The sequence below is a fragment of the Crocodylus porosus genome, unplaced genomic scaffold (assembly GCF_001723895.1).
Source record: "Crocodylus porosus isolate Cpor-Errol unplaced genomic scaffold, CroPor_comp1, whole genome shotgun sequence".
In the NCBI taxonomy this organism is placed as follows: domain Eukaryota; kingdom Metazoa; phylum Chordata; order Crocodylia; family Crocodylidae; genus Crocodylus; species Crocodylus porosus.
In genome coordinates this window covers 17,131,532-17,143,734 of record NW_017728907.1, presented here as the reverse complement: position 1 = coordinate 17,143,734, position 12,203 = coordinate 17,131,532, and the positions used below count along the sequence as shown (strand labels likewise).

Sequence of the window (12,203 nt, the reverse complement as noted above, 5' to 3'; positions counted from 1 at the left end):
ATAGCACTATCCAAAGAGCTGACAGTTTACATTTAAACTTTCCTTGAAAATACACAGGTTTTTTGGTTTTTACTTATTTGATTTATATGTCACCTTTCCCAGCAAAGGCTCAGGGTGGCTTACAGGTGAGAGTAAAATAACTTACAAACAGGTGAACAAGAGAAGAAAATAGGCTAAATAAAATCACTTAGCCAATCAGGTATTAAAATAACTGATAGATCAAAAGACCCTAAGCAATATCCTAGCTTCAGCATCTTACAAAAAAAGGGCCAAATTCTGTGCTGATTATATCCTCTGTAATCACATCACTGGAAATATGCTCAGTTAAGTGTATGCTGAGTCTAGTGCCTTGATGCAATGAATATCCTTCTTCTGATCTCAGCATGGTTGTCCTATTTAAAAGCTAGTATCATTCATGTTCTTCTTGTTCTATATCTCCAGGTCCTCACACAGCTTCGTTGTCTAAGGCTGGTTTAGAAGTCTCTTTCCTTTCTGAAGAAAATGGGGACTGACAGTGAAAACATAGTGCTGAGAAACATGATTATCAGTCTCAATTTGATATTCCTGGGATTAGTCCTCAAGCCATTTGAGTGTCGGCTAGAAGTTACAACAGAGAGGATAAGGAGGCAGGTAGTGGATGAGGAAGGCAGCTTTGCCAACTACAGCCCACCAATCAAAGAAAAACCAATGGTCTTCAACCATGTGTACAACATTAACGTGCCCCTGGACAGCCTCTGCTCAACACTGTTCGAGGCCTCAGCTGACCAGGAGGTGAGTTCAGAAGACGACAGGATGACGGAATACACGGAGCAGACCTCAGACAGCGAGAGCCAGGTCACCTTTACGCACAGGATAAACCTCCCCAAGCAGGCCTGCAAGTGCTCCACATCCTCCCAGCTCATGCAGGACCTGCTGAACAGAATTGAAATGCTGGAGAGGGAGGTTTCCATGCTACGGGACCAATGCAACTCCAATTGCTGCCAAGAAAATGCAGCCACAGGTAGTAACTGATGCTGTTAGCTCTTGCTGGGGACTAAGGGCTCAAGAAAGCAAGGAGTATGCACTAGAATTGGAGATGTTGTTTAGATTATTAATGGAAAAAAATCCTGTATTTGCTTATGGTGCTTTCACAGTGTATATACTAAAAGATGTAATATTAATCTGCAGCCTCAACAGTGATCCAGATTTGTTAGGCAAAACCCAGATTACAGGTCCTCACATGCAGAAAGTCCATCAGGAATGAATGTACTGTACCACAAGCCCCTACACATCTAAAGAACCCAAAGGCAGCCTGTATGACCCAGAAGGTGAATGGGGAGGGGAAAGGCCAGGGCATGCAGATTCAGCATATTCTCCCAGCCCCTCCCTACCTTCCCTCCTCCCCTCTGCTACCAAAGTCCCTGTGAAGCTCTGGGTGGGTTTTAAAGCTCCCCTGCCCTCATAAAACCCATAAAGGAGTGTGATAGCAGCATCTTCTTGCAGTAGGAAAAGAGACAGTCTCTATGTCCTCTTGTTCTAGGTCATCCAAACCAGGTAAATTATATCAAAGGTCACAGTTACACTTGAAGGAAAAGATCTGCTCAACAGATGAAAAAAGCCAGTCCTTGAGCCAAATTCAGCTAGAAAGAAGCAGGTGGCACGTCCACTGACAGCTCACAAATTCAGATGCAAATGATGCTGGGTGTTCTTTATGTGCCAGGTACAAGTTGGGCAGAAAACAGGCATCTGTGGTGAAGTGCTTCAACTTCATAGTCAATGGATGTGCAGTGTGAAAGTAATTTATATGCCAGGGAAAAAGAAGGCTTTTCCTAAAACTCTTCAGTACACTCAGCAGTGAACTGGAGGAGGTGAGAAAAAAGCTGAATTCTGTTGCTCTTTATACCCTGACCTTCCCCTTCGCTGCTCCACCACTGAGCCTAAAACCTTCCATCAGTGTACTGCTCCACACTGACTATGACTCTCACCTTCTGTCCTTTTGCTGCTTCAATCCCAGGCTGCCACACCTCTTCCATTGACTGTACCTGACCTAGAGAAACACCTTCCTGTGCAGCAAGTAGAAAATCTACAGCCCAGATCTGATTGTAAGGTATAGGATCGGTGTCTGAGTTTCAAGTAACTCAACAGCATCGTGATGCAGAGAAATACCTGGGTCATAATTCTACCCATGCTATCTCCTTGTTCTTGGAGAGGCAGAAATGTTTTGCTGTTATCTTTTGTCAGCAGTAAGGAAACACACTTCCCCACACAAGTTCAGGTGCTCCACCAAGATGTGGGGAAGGAGGGAGCCAAGCCTCTGCACCTTTCCTGCCCTGTCCTAGTGAGGGAGAAAGTGGATCTAACCCCTACATCCTGTACCCAAGACCTATGTCCTTGGAAATTTTCAAAAGCACATTAAATAGATACTTGGCTGTGATGGTGTAATCAGGGATGATCTTGCCTTAAGCAGGAGGCTGGACAGATGACCTTGTAAGGTCCCTTCCAGCCCCAGTTTTCTATGGCTCGGCTAGCTCATTTCAGAGGGTGGGTGAAAAAAGTGGGAAGCGTAATTCCAGCTTTGGGACCATAGTCCAAGTACCAATCTAGCCATTGTCTTCTGTTATAAATTCCAGCACTTTTCCCTTATATCAGCAGAGAGGGGAGAGCTTTCTAAAGTAATAAAGGTAAACAAGAACTGAACCCTGCAGCAGGATTAATCCACAGTGGGTATGTCTACACTTTAGCCCAATTTAAGGCACGTTAAGGACACACGTCTACATGTGTGCACTCTTAATAATGGTATATTAATGCTGTGTATGGACTGACTTGGGACTAACTTTAGTCCCACATCAGTCTGCACACACAGCGCTAAGGTGCAAGCCTAAGTTGCTTTAATGCTCATTAAACTAATGCTCATTAAATTTAGGCACACCTAAATGCACATGTAGATATGCCCAGTGACTCCAACTAAAAATGTCATCTTCTGATACCACTGGAGCTGAAGCTCCTTAACTGGTAAATCATTCACAGCCACAGCTAACACCATGTTTAAAACCATAGTAGGGTGCCAGCAAAATAATGAACCAGCCAGTCTTATATATCCTCTTCTCCTTAACAACCCTTTAGACTGATCTGTAACTTTCCATGGGACAGAGAGAAGTGATACATCTGCTGGTTGCTTCAGTAAACCTTAGCTGAATATAGCACCATGGGAATCAGTGATAAATGAGTTTTCTATCCTTGCCTTAGAAAGGCTGAATGGTTATGAAAATCACAGTTAAAAAAAAAAAAGAAATCAGGAGATAACTTTGGCTGCCATGAAAGGCATAAACAAAACCTTTTATAATGAAGGCACAAAACTATCAACACAGTATTTCATCTGAATAATAATGCACAAGCTTTGTGGAGCTTTCTATAAACCTTCCATTAGGGTTACTCTTTCAAGACGCAGTTCAGTTCATCATCTCTGTGAGGCTGTTCTTCAAAATGAAGGAAATAGTGTGTGGCTATAATGAGATGGGTTAGGAAGGGTTGGTTTATCGAATGAATTTCAATAGAGCAAGGAGCCAATGCATTGATGTTTTTCTTTACATCTGAGGGAGTTTCATAAGAGGAATGTTTTCAACAAAGAGTTTCATCTTGCTCTTTGACCAGCTATAACAGCCCATGTCCAGGACTCTGTAAATGCTGAAGCATGGAAAATGAAACCTCTAATGGGTCTTATGAAAACGCCTCAAAGGGAAAAATATCCAAGCCTGGGATAGTGCTTAATGCTCTTTGTGAGATGCTGAAAACTATCAGTGGACAGGGTAGACAGGGGACAACAGGAACTGGGATTTTATCTCTGGTGTAATTTATAAGTTACGCTGAACTTAACCTAGCTCTTAGTTACACAATAGAGTAAATCAGAAGCAACTCCACTGAAATCAGAGGTCTCAGATGGATGAAAACTTACCCCAGTATCACTTCAGTTTTATATACCTAGGATCAGAAACCAACATGTGCACTTAATTTGAGATCAGTCACACATAATGCCATTATTGCTGTACCTCATTACTAAGTGATTAGGAAGCTTCTAATAGGCTACTCGCCTTTGGCAAATGACTAACCCAGAATGGAGAGGGAGAGACTAAACCTAAATCAGTGTAACCTACACAGGTAGAGTTTTACCATTGATTGTTTTGGAGTAATTCTCCATTGAACTGGGCAGAATTATCTTAGTTAGGAGTTGCATCATTTACTTACTACTTCTTTATATTAGTGTTATTCTGATTACACCAATGTAAATGTCATCTATTCAGAGGTAAATTTACATTACTAGGCACTGTAAGTGAGAGGAAAAATAGCCTCATGTGTATGAAGGGGCAGCAATGCACAAACACATATATATCATACTAAGAAGGAACATATGGTATATATGACACATATGGAGCAGATCAGCACTGGGCATAAATCAGCGAAATTCCAAAGGGAACTATGACAGTTCATGCCAGTTTAGGATCTAGCCCCAAATCCTTAACATCCACACATATGGTATATATTAGTAAATGGATTAAGTAAAAAATTAAAAGTAAAATATTCAGCCCTTAAATTGATGTGCTGAATAACAAGGGTTAAAAGCCAGTAAACAAAATACAAGAAAGAAAATATAAAAGGTGTCAGCTCAAAATAATAATAGGCCTATTTGGGACACTGGTAAAACAGGTAAATGATCTTATTTAATATTCATCACTCAGTGAAATCTCCAGTCCAATCTCAGCTATACCAGAGAAATCTGAAGTAATTCCAATAACTGCACTGCAGTCCTTCTGAATTAATAACAGCCAAATGAGATCAACATCTGTCCCTTAGAGCAGAGGCCAGATCCCACAGACCCCCCATGTGCTAGCAACTTTTCAAACATCCCCTCTCATGTTTGGCAAATTAACCAGAATTGGAAGGCAATTTTTAACACCACATCTGATACAGACAGTGTATGCAATACTTATTACATGTAATCCCAGTTAGGCATACTATACTACAGTTTATAACTAACTTCCTTATATGATTGTTGATCAGCCAGATATATTTTAGAGCTGGTCAAACCACCTAAAGTTAAGGTTGACTACCACTTTCTGTTATGAGACCCTGATTCAATTGCTAACACCGTTGCAACGCTTTAACCACTTGTGTTGAAATTTTCTATCCCAGGGGTCTGCTTCACACTAAAATTTTCTGGCAGCTCAAACGTTCAACTCTCTCTGAGAATGCAAATAAGGGAAAATATATGTTTGGCCTGTGTTACAAAACAAAATGTGTGAGGCAATGTCTTGCCTCACACATTGAAGCACAGCATTGGTCTGTAACCAACAATATATTCCCCTCCAGAAGTGAACAGAGAGTCCCAAAAGTGGGTTTCCACTGGCAAAAGTAGGTTTCATCATCCTCTAGTGGCTGGCCCACATAGAAATAGCAGCCTACTATTGCTACTCTTTGCACAAAGATTCATATTTTGATGCCCAGCAAAATGTGGGTAGCTTGTCTCGATGGCTCACTACATCCAAATACTATTGGCCTGAAGAAGCTATGTCACAACTATATCACCATCACAGCTATGTCACCATTAAACATCCCACTAACCCTTCTGCTCATTAGCCCATCATCCTTCTGCATAATGTTCTCCAAACTCCTTTGCAACATCAAACGGATGCCTCCTTGCTTTAAATTATTAGGACAAGAGATGTTTCCTCCTGTTTCCTCACAAAGGATTTGAGCAGGCTGGAGAGTCAGTTGTGAGCCAAAAGCCAGTTTTCTATAGATAAAAATGCCACAACCCCCAGGCCTGAGTCCTGCACTGAAGCTGCAATAGCAGACCTCTGCACTGGTGAAGATGCGGAGCCTTAGCATCCACTGTCTTGTAGCCCTCCATGTATGAAAAGTGCACAGGGCTCTATCCCCAATTATGTCACAGCATCAAAGCCCATCACCACAGGGACAGTCGGCTACAACTAGAAACAAATGCTGGTTCCCAACATTCAGCCCAGGCACAATGGAATGTGTTGTACCAGAACCCTTTCAGTCTGAACCAAGGCTTAGGTCTGAATTCTCCAACCAATTTATAATAATTATAAGTAAAAAAATATACATTCAGTGCATCCTCGCCTAGCTCTGAATGAATCTTTCAAGCTTATCGGAAAGCCAGTGCACAGCTTGGGGAAAATCAGCACAAATGATACAAGCTCACAGCTGGAATTCTCCCAGGGCACAGCAGGTCATGACTGAGGTATATTGGCAAATTATGCAGTCTAATCAGACTCTTCTACCCATAAGTATTAAAGACCCTTTCCTGTTCACCTCTCACTAATGCTGTAGAAAGCTACAGCATTGTTTGCTGTCCTTACATTTTGGCTATAGTAGTTGCAGCTAGAGTAGCTACATAATTGATGTACAGTCCCTACTGATATCTGACTGGTTGATTTTTGTCATTCCAGGGCAGCTGGATTACATCCCTCACTGCAGCGGTCATGGGAACTTCAGTCTGGAATCTTGCAGCTGCATGTGCAATGAAGGCTGGATTGGAAAGAACTGCTCAGAGCCCCACTGCCCCATGGGCTGCTCAAACCGGGGCGTGTGCGTGGAAGGCCAGTGCATCTGCGACAATGACTACAGTGGGGACGACTGCTCAGAGGTCCGCTGTCCAACAGACTGCAGTTCCCGAGGGCTTTGCATGGATGGGGAGTGTGTCTGTGAGGAAGGTTATGCTGGGGAAGACTGTAGCGAACTGAGATGCCCCAATGACTGCTCTGGAAAGGGGAGATGTGTCAATGGTACCTGTGTCTGCCAGGAGGGCTATGTGGGAGAAGACTGTGGTCATCTCAGGTGCCTGAATGCCTGCAGTGGACGTGGCATCTGCCAGGAGGGGATGTGCTCTTGTGAAGAAGGTTACAAAGGGCAGGATTGCTCAGCAGGTAGGAGGGACTAAAAATGTGCATGCTCATAGACAGAACATAGACCACAATGGGAACAGACTCAGACCCATGGTGAGGAAATCCAGGGTAGATTCTGAGTTGCTTGGAGGCCTCTCTATACCACTGAGATATATAAAGGACAGTAACTGCCACTCAGGACATTCTAGGGCCTTGAGATGGCCCTACCTGGGACTAGTGGCAAGGGTGCTCCCCACCTCTTGTTAAGAATGTGGATCAGGGGCATGTTATCCATCCATGTCGGCATGGCAGGAGCATGCCACCCTGCAGCAGTTCTCTGATACCCATGAGACACCAGGAGATATGGAGTATAGTGTGTGAGTTAAGAATAGACCTGCAATTGCTCTGACTTGCCTCTGGGGCCAGGCAGGACCCAAAATTGTAGGCAGAGCCCTAAACTACTTTTGTCACGTTCATTTTTTGCCACAAGGGCAGAACTACAAAAAAAAAGACTCTGGCCCCTATGCGGTCAGGTGTAGTTCCTTGCACTGGGATGTAACTATGCTGTAGCTTATGAAGTGACTTTTACCTTTTGGGATGTAGGGGGGCAAGAATACTACCCTGTTGCCATAGCAGGTCCCTAACACATCCAAGATCTCCCCATCCCATCCCAGGCAGCAAGATCAGGACTCCGTCATCCTACCTTGCAAATAAACTCTGAATTGATTTGACAACAAGGAAGGGACAGTGATACTTGCTGTAATACTCTGCCCTGTGACTACCAAGCTGCCCCTTTTAAATCAATTAAAGGGAGATGCCCTATGACACTGATGTTTTGCAGGGAAAGGCTACTGCAAAACTCATGGCTGTTGCTATGGCAACTACAGGCCACCCCATAAGGTTACGTGCATATGTTTCTTCTTTTGGGGGCTTTTACTATTTACCTAGAAACAAAGTGCTCTGTCCTTTTACAGATAGGCATGTGGGTCATTATCTAAAGTGCTTCTCCACTTGTTTATCCTGAAAAAGACCAGTTGAAAAATAGAATAAAAGCCCTGTTTGGCTTGTAAGGGCAGACACACAACACATACGAGGCCTCTCTCTGCAGGGGATGAGGGGAGGGGCACTTCGTCCAAACCAAACAGTAGGGCTGTGTGAAGCTTCAGTAGCTGATTCAGTATGGAGGAGATTCAGCACAATTCGGCGGCCAAATCTCCGAATCGAAATCGAATCAGGAGACCAATTAAATGGTGCGAATTGAATTGGAAGCCTCCAAATCGATTTGGAAAAGATTTGGCGCCAATTCAGAGATTCAGCCATAGACTGGTGGCGCATGGTGGTACTCAGTGGCAGGAGCCCCCCTCCCTGAGTCCCACGCCCCCCTACCCCAGCTGGGCAGCCCCAGCCCCAATCCCTCCCTGGCTGTGGAGGGGTTGATCTGCCCCCCCATGCCCCTTCCCTCCCCTCTCCCCCAACCCCAACAGGCTTACCAGCTGGAGGCAGCTGTGTCCAGTGTGGTGAGGACAGCTGCCTGTTTAGTCTGTGGCCGAATCGCCGAATCAGCACCGAATCTTCAGATCCATTTCGGCTGAATTGAATCAGGACAGTGATTCGAATCAGCGAATTGAATCACTGTCCCTCCGAATTGGCTGACTCCAAATCAGAAGCAAATACTTGCTGTTTCACACGGGCCTACCAAACAGATGCAGTGTTTTCCTTTGTAAATTCTCCATGTCCCTGAGGAAAGGTATACATAGGTATTGGCAAGGGACACGTTTGTGAATTTCTGTGCATTTGCCTGAGTGCTGTTCTCTTTCACAGCTGCCCTCTCCCCAAAATAGACAATTTAGATAGAGCCATTTACCCCAGCCAAGAAGGGCATGTTCCTCTCACTGAGTATCCTTGGAGGCTTGCAGTTAGGATACCCATCTGTTGACAAACAAAAATCTTGGGTTCAGGGCAATATATTTTATTAGAACAAATAAACAGCAGCAAAAAATGTTCTTTCTTTGCAGGCTTTTGGGCCCAAACACCCTTCTTCAGGCTGAGGAGAGTTCAAAGATTGTAAAAAGTCTCCCAGGTAGAAAAGGAACTTAATTTTCCACAGGGGATGGGGAGGTTGCAAGTTTATTCCCCTAGGTAATTGAGTCCTTTTGTGAGAGAGTTGCTCTCTGACATGTTAATTAGGCAAACTTCATCCCTAGATGTATCCAGTGTTAGTCAGAGAGTTTTAAAAATACTCTTTTTTGGCTAGCAATGAAGTTTACATTTCCAAACAGCTAAAATATGATATCTTCACTGAGGTACTCAGGGAAATAAACTTCCAAGCCCTCCATCCCCTGTGCAAAATGAAGTTTCTTTTCTGCCTGGAAGACTTTTTACAGTCTTTGAATTCCCTTCAGCCTGAAGAAGGATGTTTGGACCCAGAAGCTTGCAAAGAATTTTTTTTTCTACTATTTAGTTGGTCAATAAAAGATATCACTTCCAACCCAAGAGTTTTGTTTGTCTTTAAATCTTAGGTTACAACATATCAGTTGACATGCACACAATTTGACTCTGCTGGTCAAGCAAAGGATACACCAGGGAAAGTGAAGAGGAAAGGGCTGTGGAGTTGTATAGAACCATTGCCCCTCAGCAGGCTCTGCTACCCCTCTCCCATGGCGCATCACCTCTTCACTCTTCCCTACAGCTGGGTCTCGCTGCCACATACTGCTGATCCTTCCTAAGACAACCTTCACCCAGCTGCAGCTGCTAAATGCAACCTGGCTTGACAAACAGCCACTCTTTTAGTTTCCACCACTCCACTCTGCTGCCTGCCCAGCCTCTAGCATCACCCTCTCCATTCATTCCTTTCTTCCCCTTTACTCTTGCTTCTGCACAACCTACTGTCCTGGACCCCTCCCAAGTTCCCATAGTGGAGCTGTGCTATTGCTTTCCAAAGCAGTAAGAAAACCACTTTATATTGGGACAGAGTAGGGCTAGGCTGTGAGGACAGAAAGGGGGTGGGAAAGCCTCATCCCTAGTTCCTGTATTGATGTTCTCTGTGGAACACAGTATAACAGCAGGTTGCTTGGGAGAGGTGTTAATTATTTCTTTTGTTTTTTCTTGGATACAATTTAGGACTTGTCATAGACTGCTAAGTAAAGAGCCACATCTCCCTCAATCATGTAACACCTCATGATTTCTATTTTTTTTCTTAATTTCTTTGAAGGCATTTTAAAACCACACTTGAAAGAGAACTTGACCAGCTATGAACACATCAGAAAATAGCCTGATCAAGAAGCAAGCATACCTTCTTTCCACTCCCTGAGGCAAAACTAGTGCAAGATCAACTCCCCCGCCCCACTCTTTTGGGAGCAAGAGTGGGCTCTTTGTTCTCTGATGGCTTGACGCACCTCACGCAGAAAGCCACTTCTCTTTTACAAGGGCCCCTAGGTGCTTTTGCAATATAAGAATAAAATGGCATGAGTTGGACCCAGACAAAACCCTTGCAAGTGAACATTTCCAAACATTTGGGAAATTTCACACCCAGATCTGAATCTTGTAGTCCAGGGCTGATGCTGCTTCAGAAATTCTCTCATCATAGCCCAGCATTCAGATAGCAGATCATATCTTGCCAGAGTACTGAGACCTAGCTGAAGAAGCATAGCCTCAGCTGATTGCCTCACCTTTAATTCCATTACCCTGTATTATTTTTCCTTATAGCGTAAGAGCCCTATGCATAGACCAGGACCTCACTGTGCTATGGACTGTACAAACACAGAACAAAAAGATGGCCCCTGCTTCAAAGAAGTTATAATCCAAGTAGACAAAAGACCACAAATGGATGCAAACTGGGGAGCAAGAGGAAACACTGAGATAATATTGGCGGGCAGCCATCCCAGGGCACCAACAGCCTGAGCATGGTCAAGTTTTTTGTGGAAAAGGAAGATATGAAGGAGGATGATAAGGCAATGTTGCAGTTTATGGGGAGCTCCCCGAAAGCAGGAGGGGTAGCATGGGGAAAAGCACAAAAAGGCTAGTTGGAAAGGGCTAGTTTGAAAATTTAACTAGTGGATGATGGAGGCTAGCCAACTTCACTGGGTACTGAAGAGCTCTTGCACTGAGTTAAGAATATGCTCCCTAAGGAAGAGTTCATTTAAAAGAGCTTGGTTGGAAAAATGGATACTGGAAATAACACTTCTTCCTCTCATTCACATTTGATGTTACTGAGGAGTCTGGAATAACTGTGTGTGCATTCTCTATTATTCCCTGTGACAACAGAGTATAACATCTTCGCTTGCTCACTCTTGCTCACTCTCTCTATCTCTCACACTCTCTCACACGTATACACTGAGTACGTCTACATGTTCATTAATGTTTCTACACATTAAATTTAGTATTGCATAATCAAGTACTCATTTAATGCACAGTAACCAAAGTTGTTGCATTGTAGTGCTGGCGCACACCTTTTTAGTGACGCTATTGTGAAGTAGCTTAATAATACTGCACAGTCGCATATTAGCACAGTTTGTGCCGTGATGTGCTATTGTGCAGTATTATTAGGCTACTGCGCAGTTAGCGTCTTGTGTAGATGTGCCCACTGGGTCTTCTTTTCTGGTTACTGAAGGTAGTTCACCTTGTGCAGGACCATTAGGAGCATTTAATGTTTCTGATTATTCAAAGAACTAAGGATCCTCAAGCAAGATTGAGTCCCTATTGTGTTAGACATTGGATAAATGCAGAGTTCCTGCCCCAGATTAAATCAACAAGGCAGACAGAGAAGCTGAGGGGAAACAGAGGGTCAAAGTGGTGAGGTGACTTTCTCAAGGAACTAGGATGAGAACCTAGGTCTCCTGACTCTCAATGCAGTACCCTAGCCACACTAGGGATTTGAACTTGACACCCTACCAGGAGCAGAGGCAGATTCTCTAGACATTACACCTTTTCTAAAATTGACCACACTCCAGGGGTCAGGTTAGAGGGTGAATAAGCTATGCGTGCTCTGATGTTCTCTGTGTGTACTGCTTTTCCCTTTAGTTGCTCCACCTGAGGACCTGAGAGTGGCTGGAATCAGTGACCGGTCCATTGACCTGGAATGGGGTGGTCCAATGGCTGTGACAGAATATGTGATCTCGTATCAGCCAGCAGTACCAGGGGGCATTCAGCTACAGCAACGAGTGCCTGGAGACTGGAGTGCTATCACCATCAAGGAGCTGGAACCAGGCTTCACATACAATATCAGTATCTATGCTGTCATCAGTGGCATCTTTAGTGTCCCTGTCACTGTCAAGGTGACTACTCGTAAGTATTGCTTCCGCTGTGGTGTGGTTCCATCCCCAC

At 44.0% G+C, this 12,203-nt stretch overlaps 1 protein-coding gene across 1 annotated transcript in view; it reads left to right on the top strand.

The window, feature by feature from the left end:
- Window positions 1-444: 444 nt before the first annotated feature.
- Window positions 445-12,203, top strand: part of TNR (tenascin R) — a 72,063-nt gene continuing 60,304 nt past the window's right edge. The window contains exons 1-3 of the mRNA XM_019530885.1: window positions 445-1,000; window positions 6,447-6,923; window positions 11,901-12,164. Of these exons, the coding sequence (XP_019386430.1) occupies window positions 502-1,000; window positions 6,447-6,923; window positions 11,901-12,164 (1,240 nt within the window). The 5' untranslated portion in view covers window positions 445-501. The remainder of the gene's footprint in view (window positions 1,001-6,446; window positions 6,924-11,900; window positions 12,165-12,203) is intronic.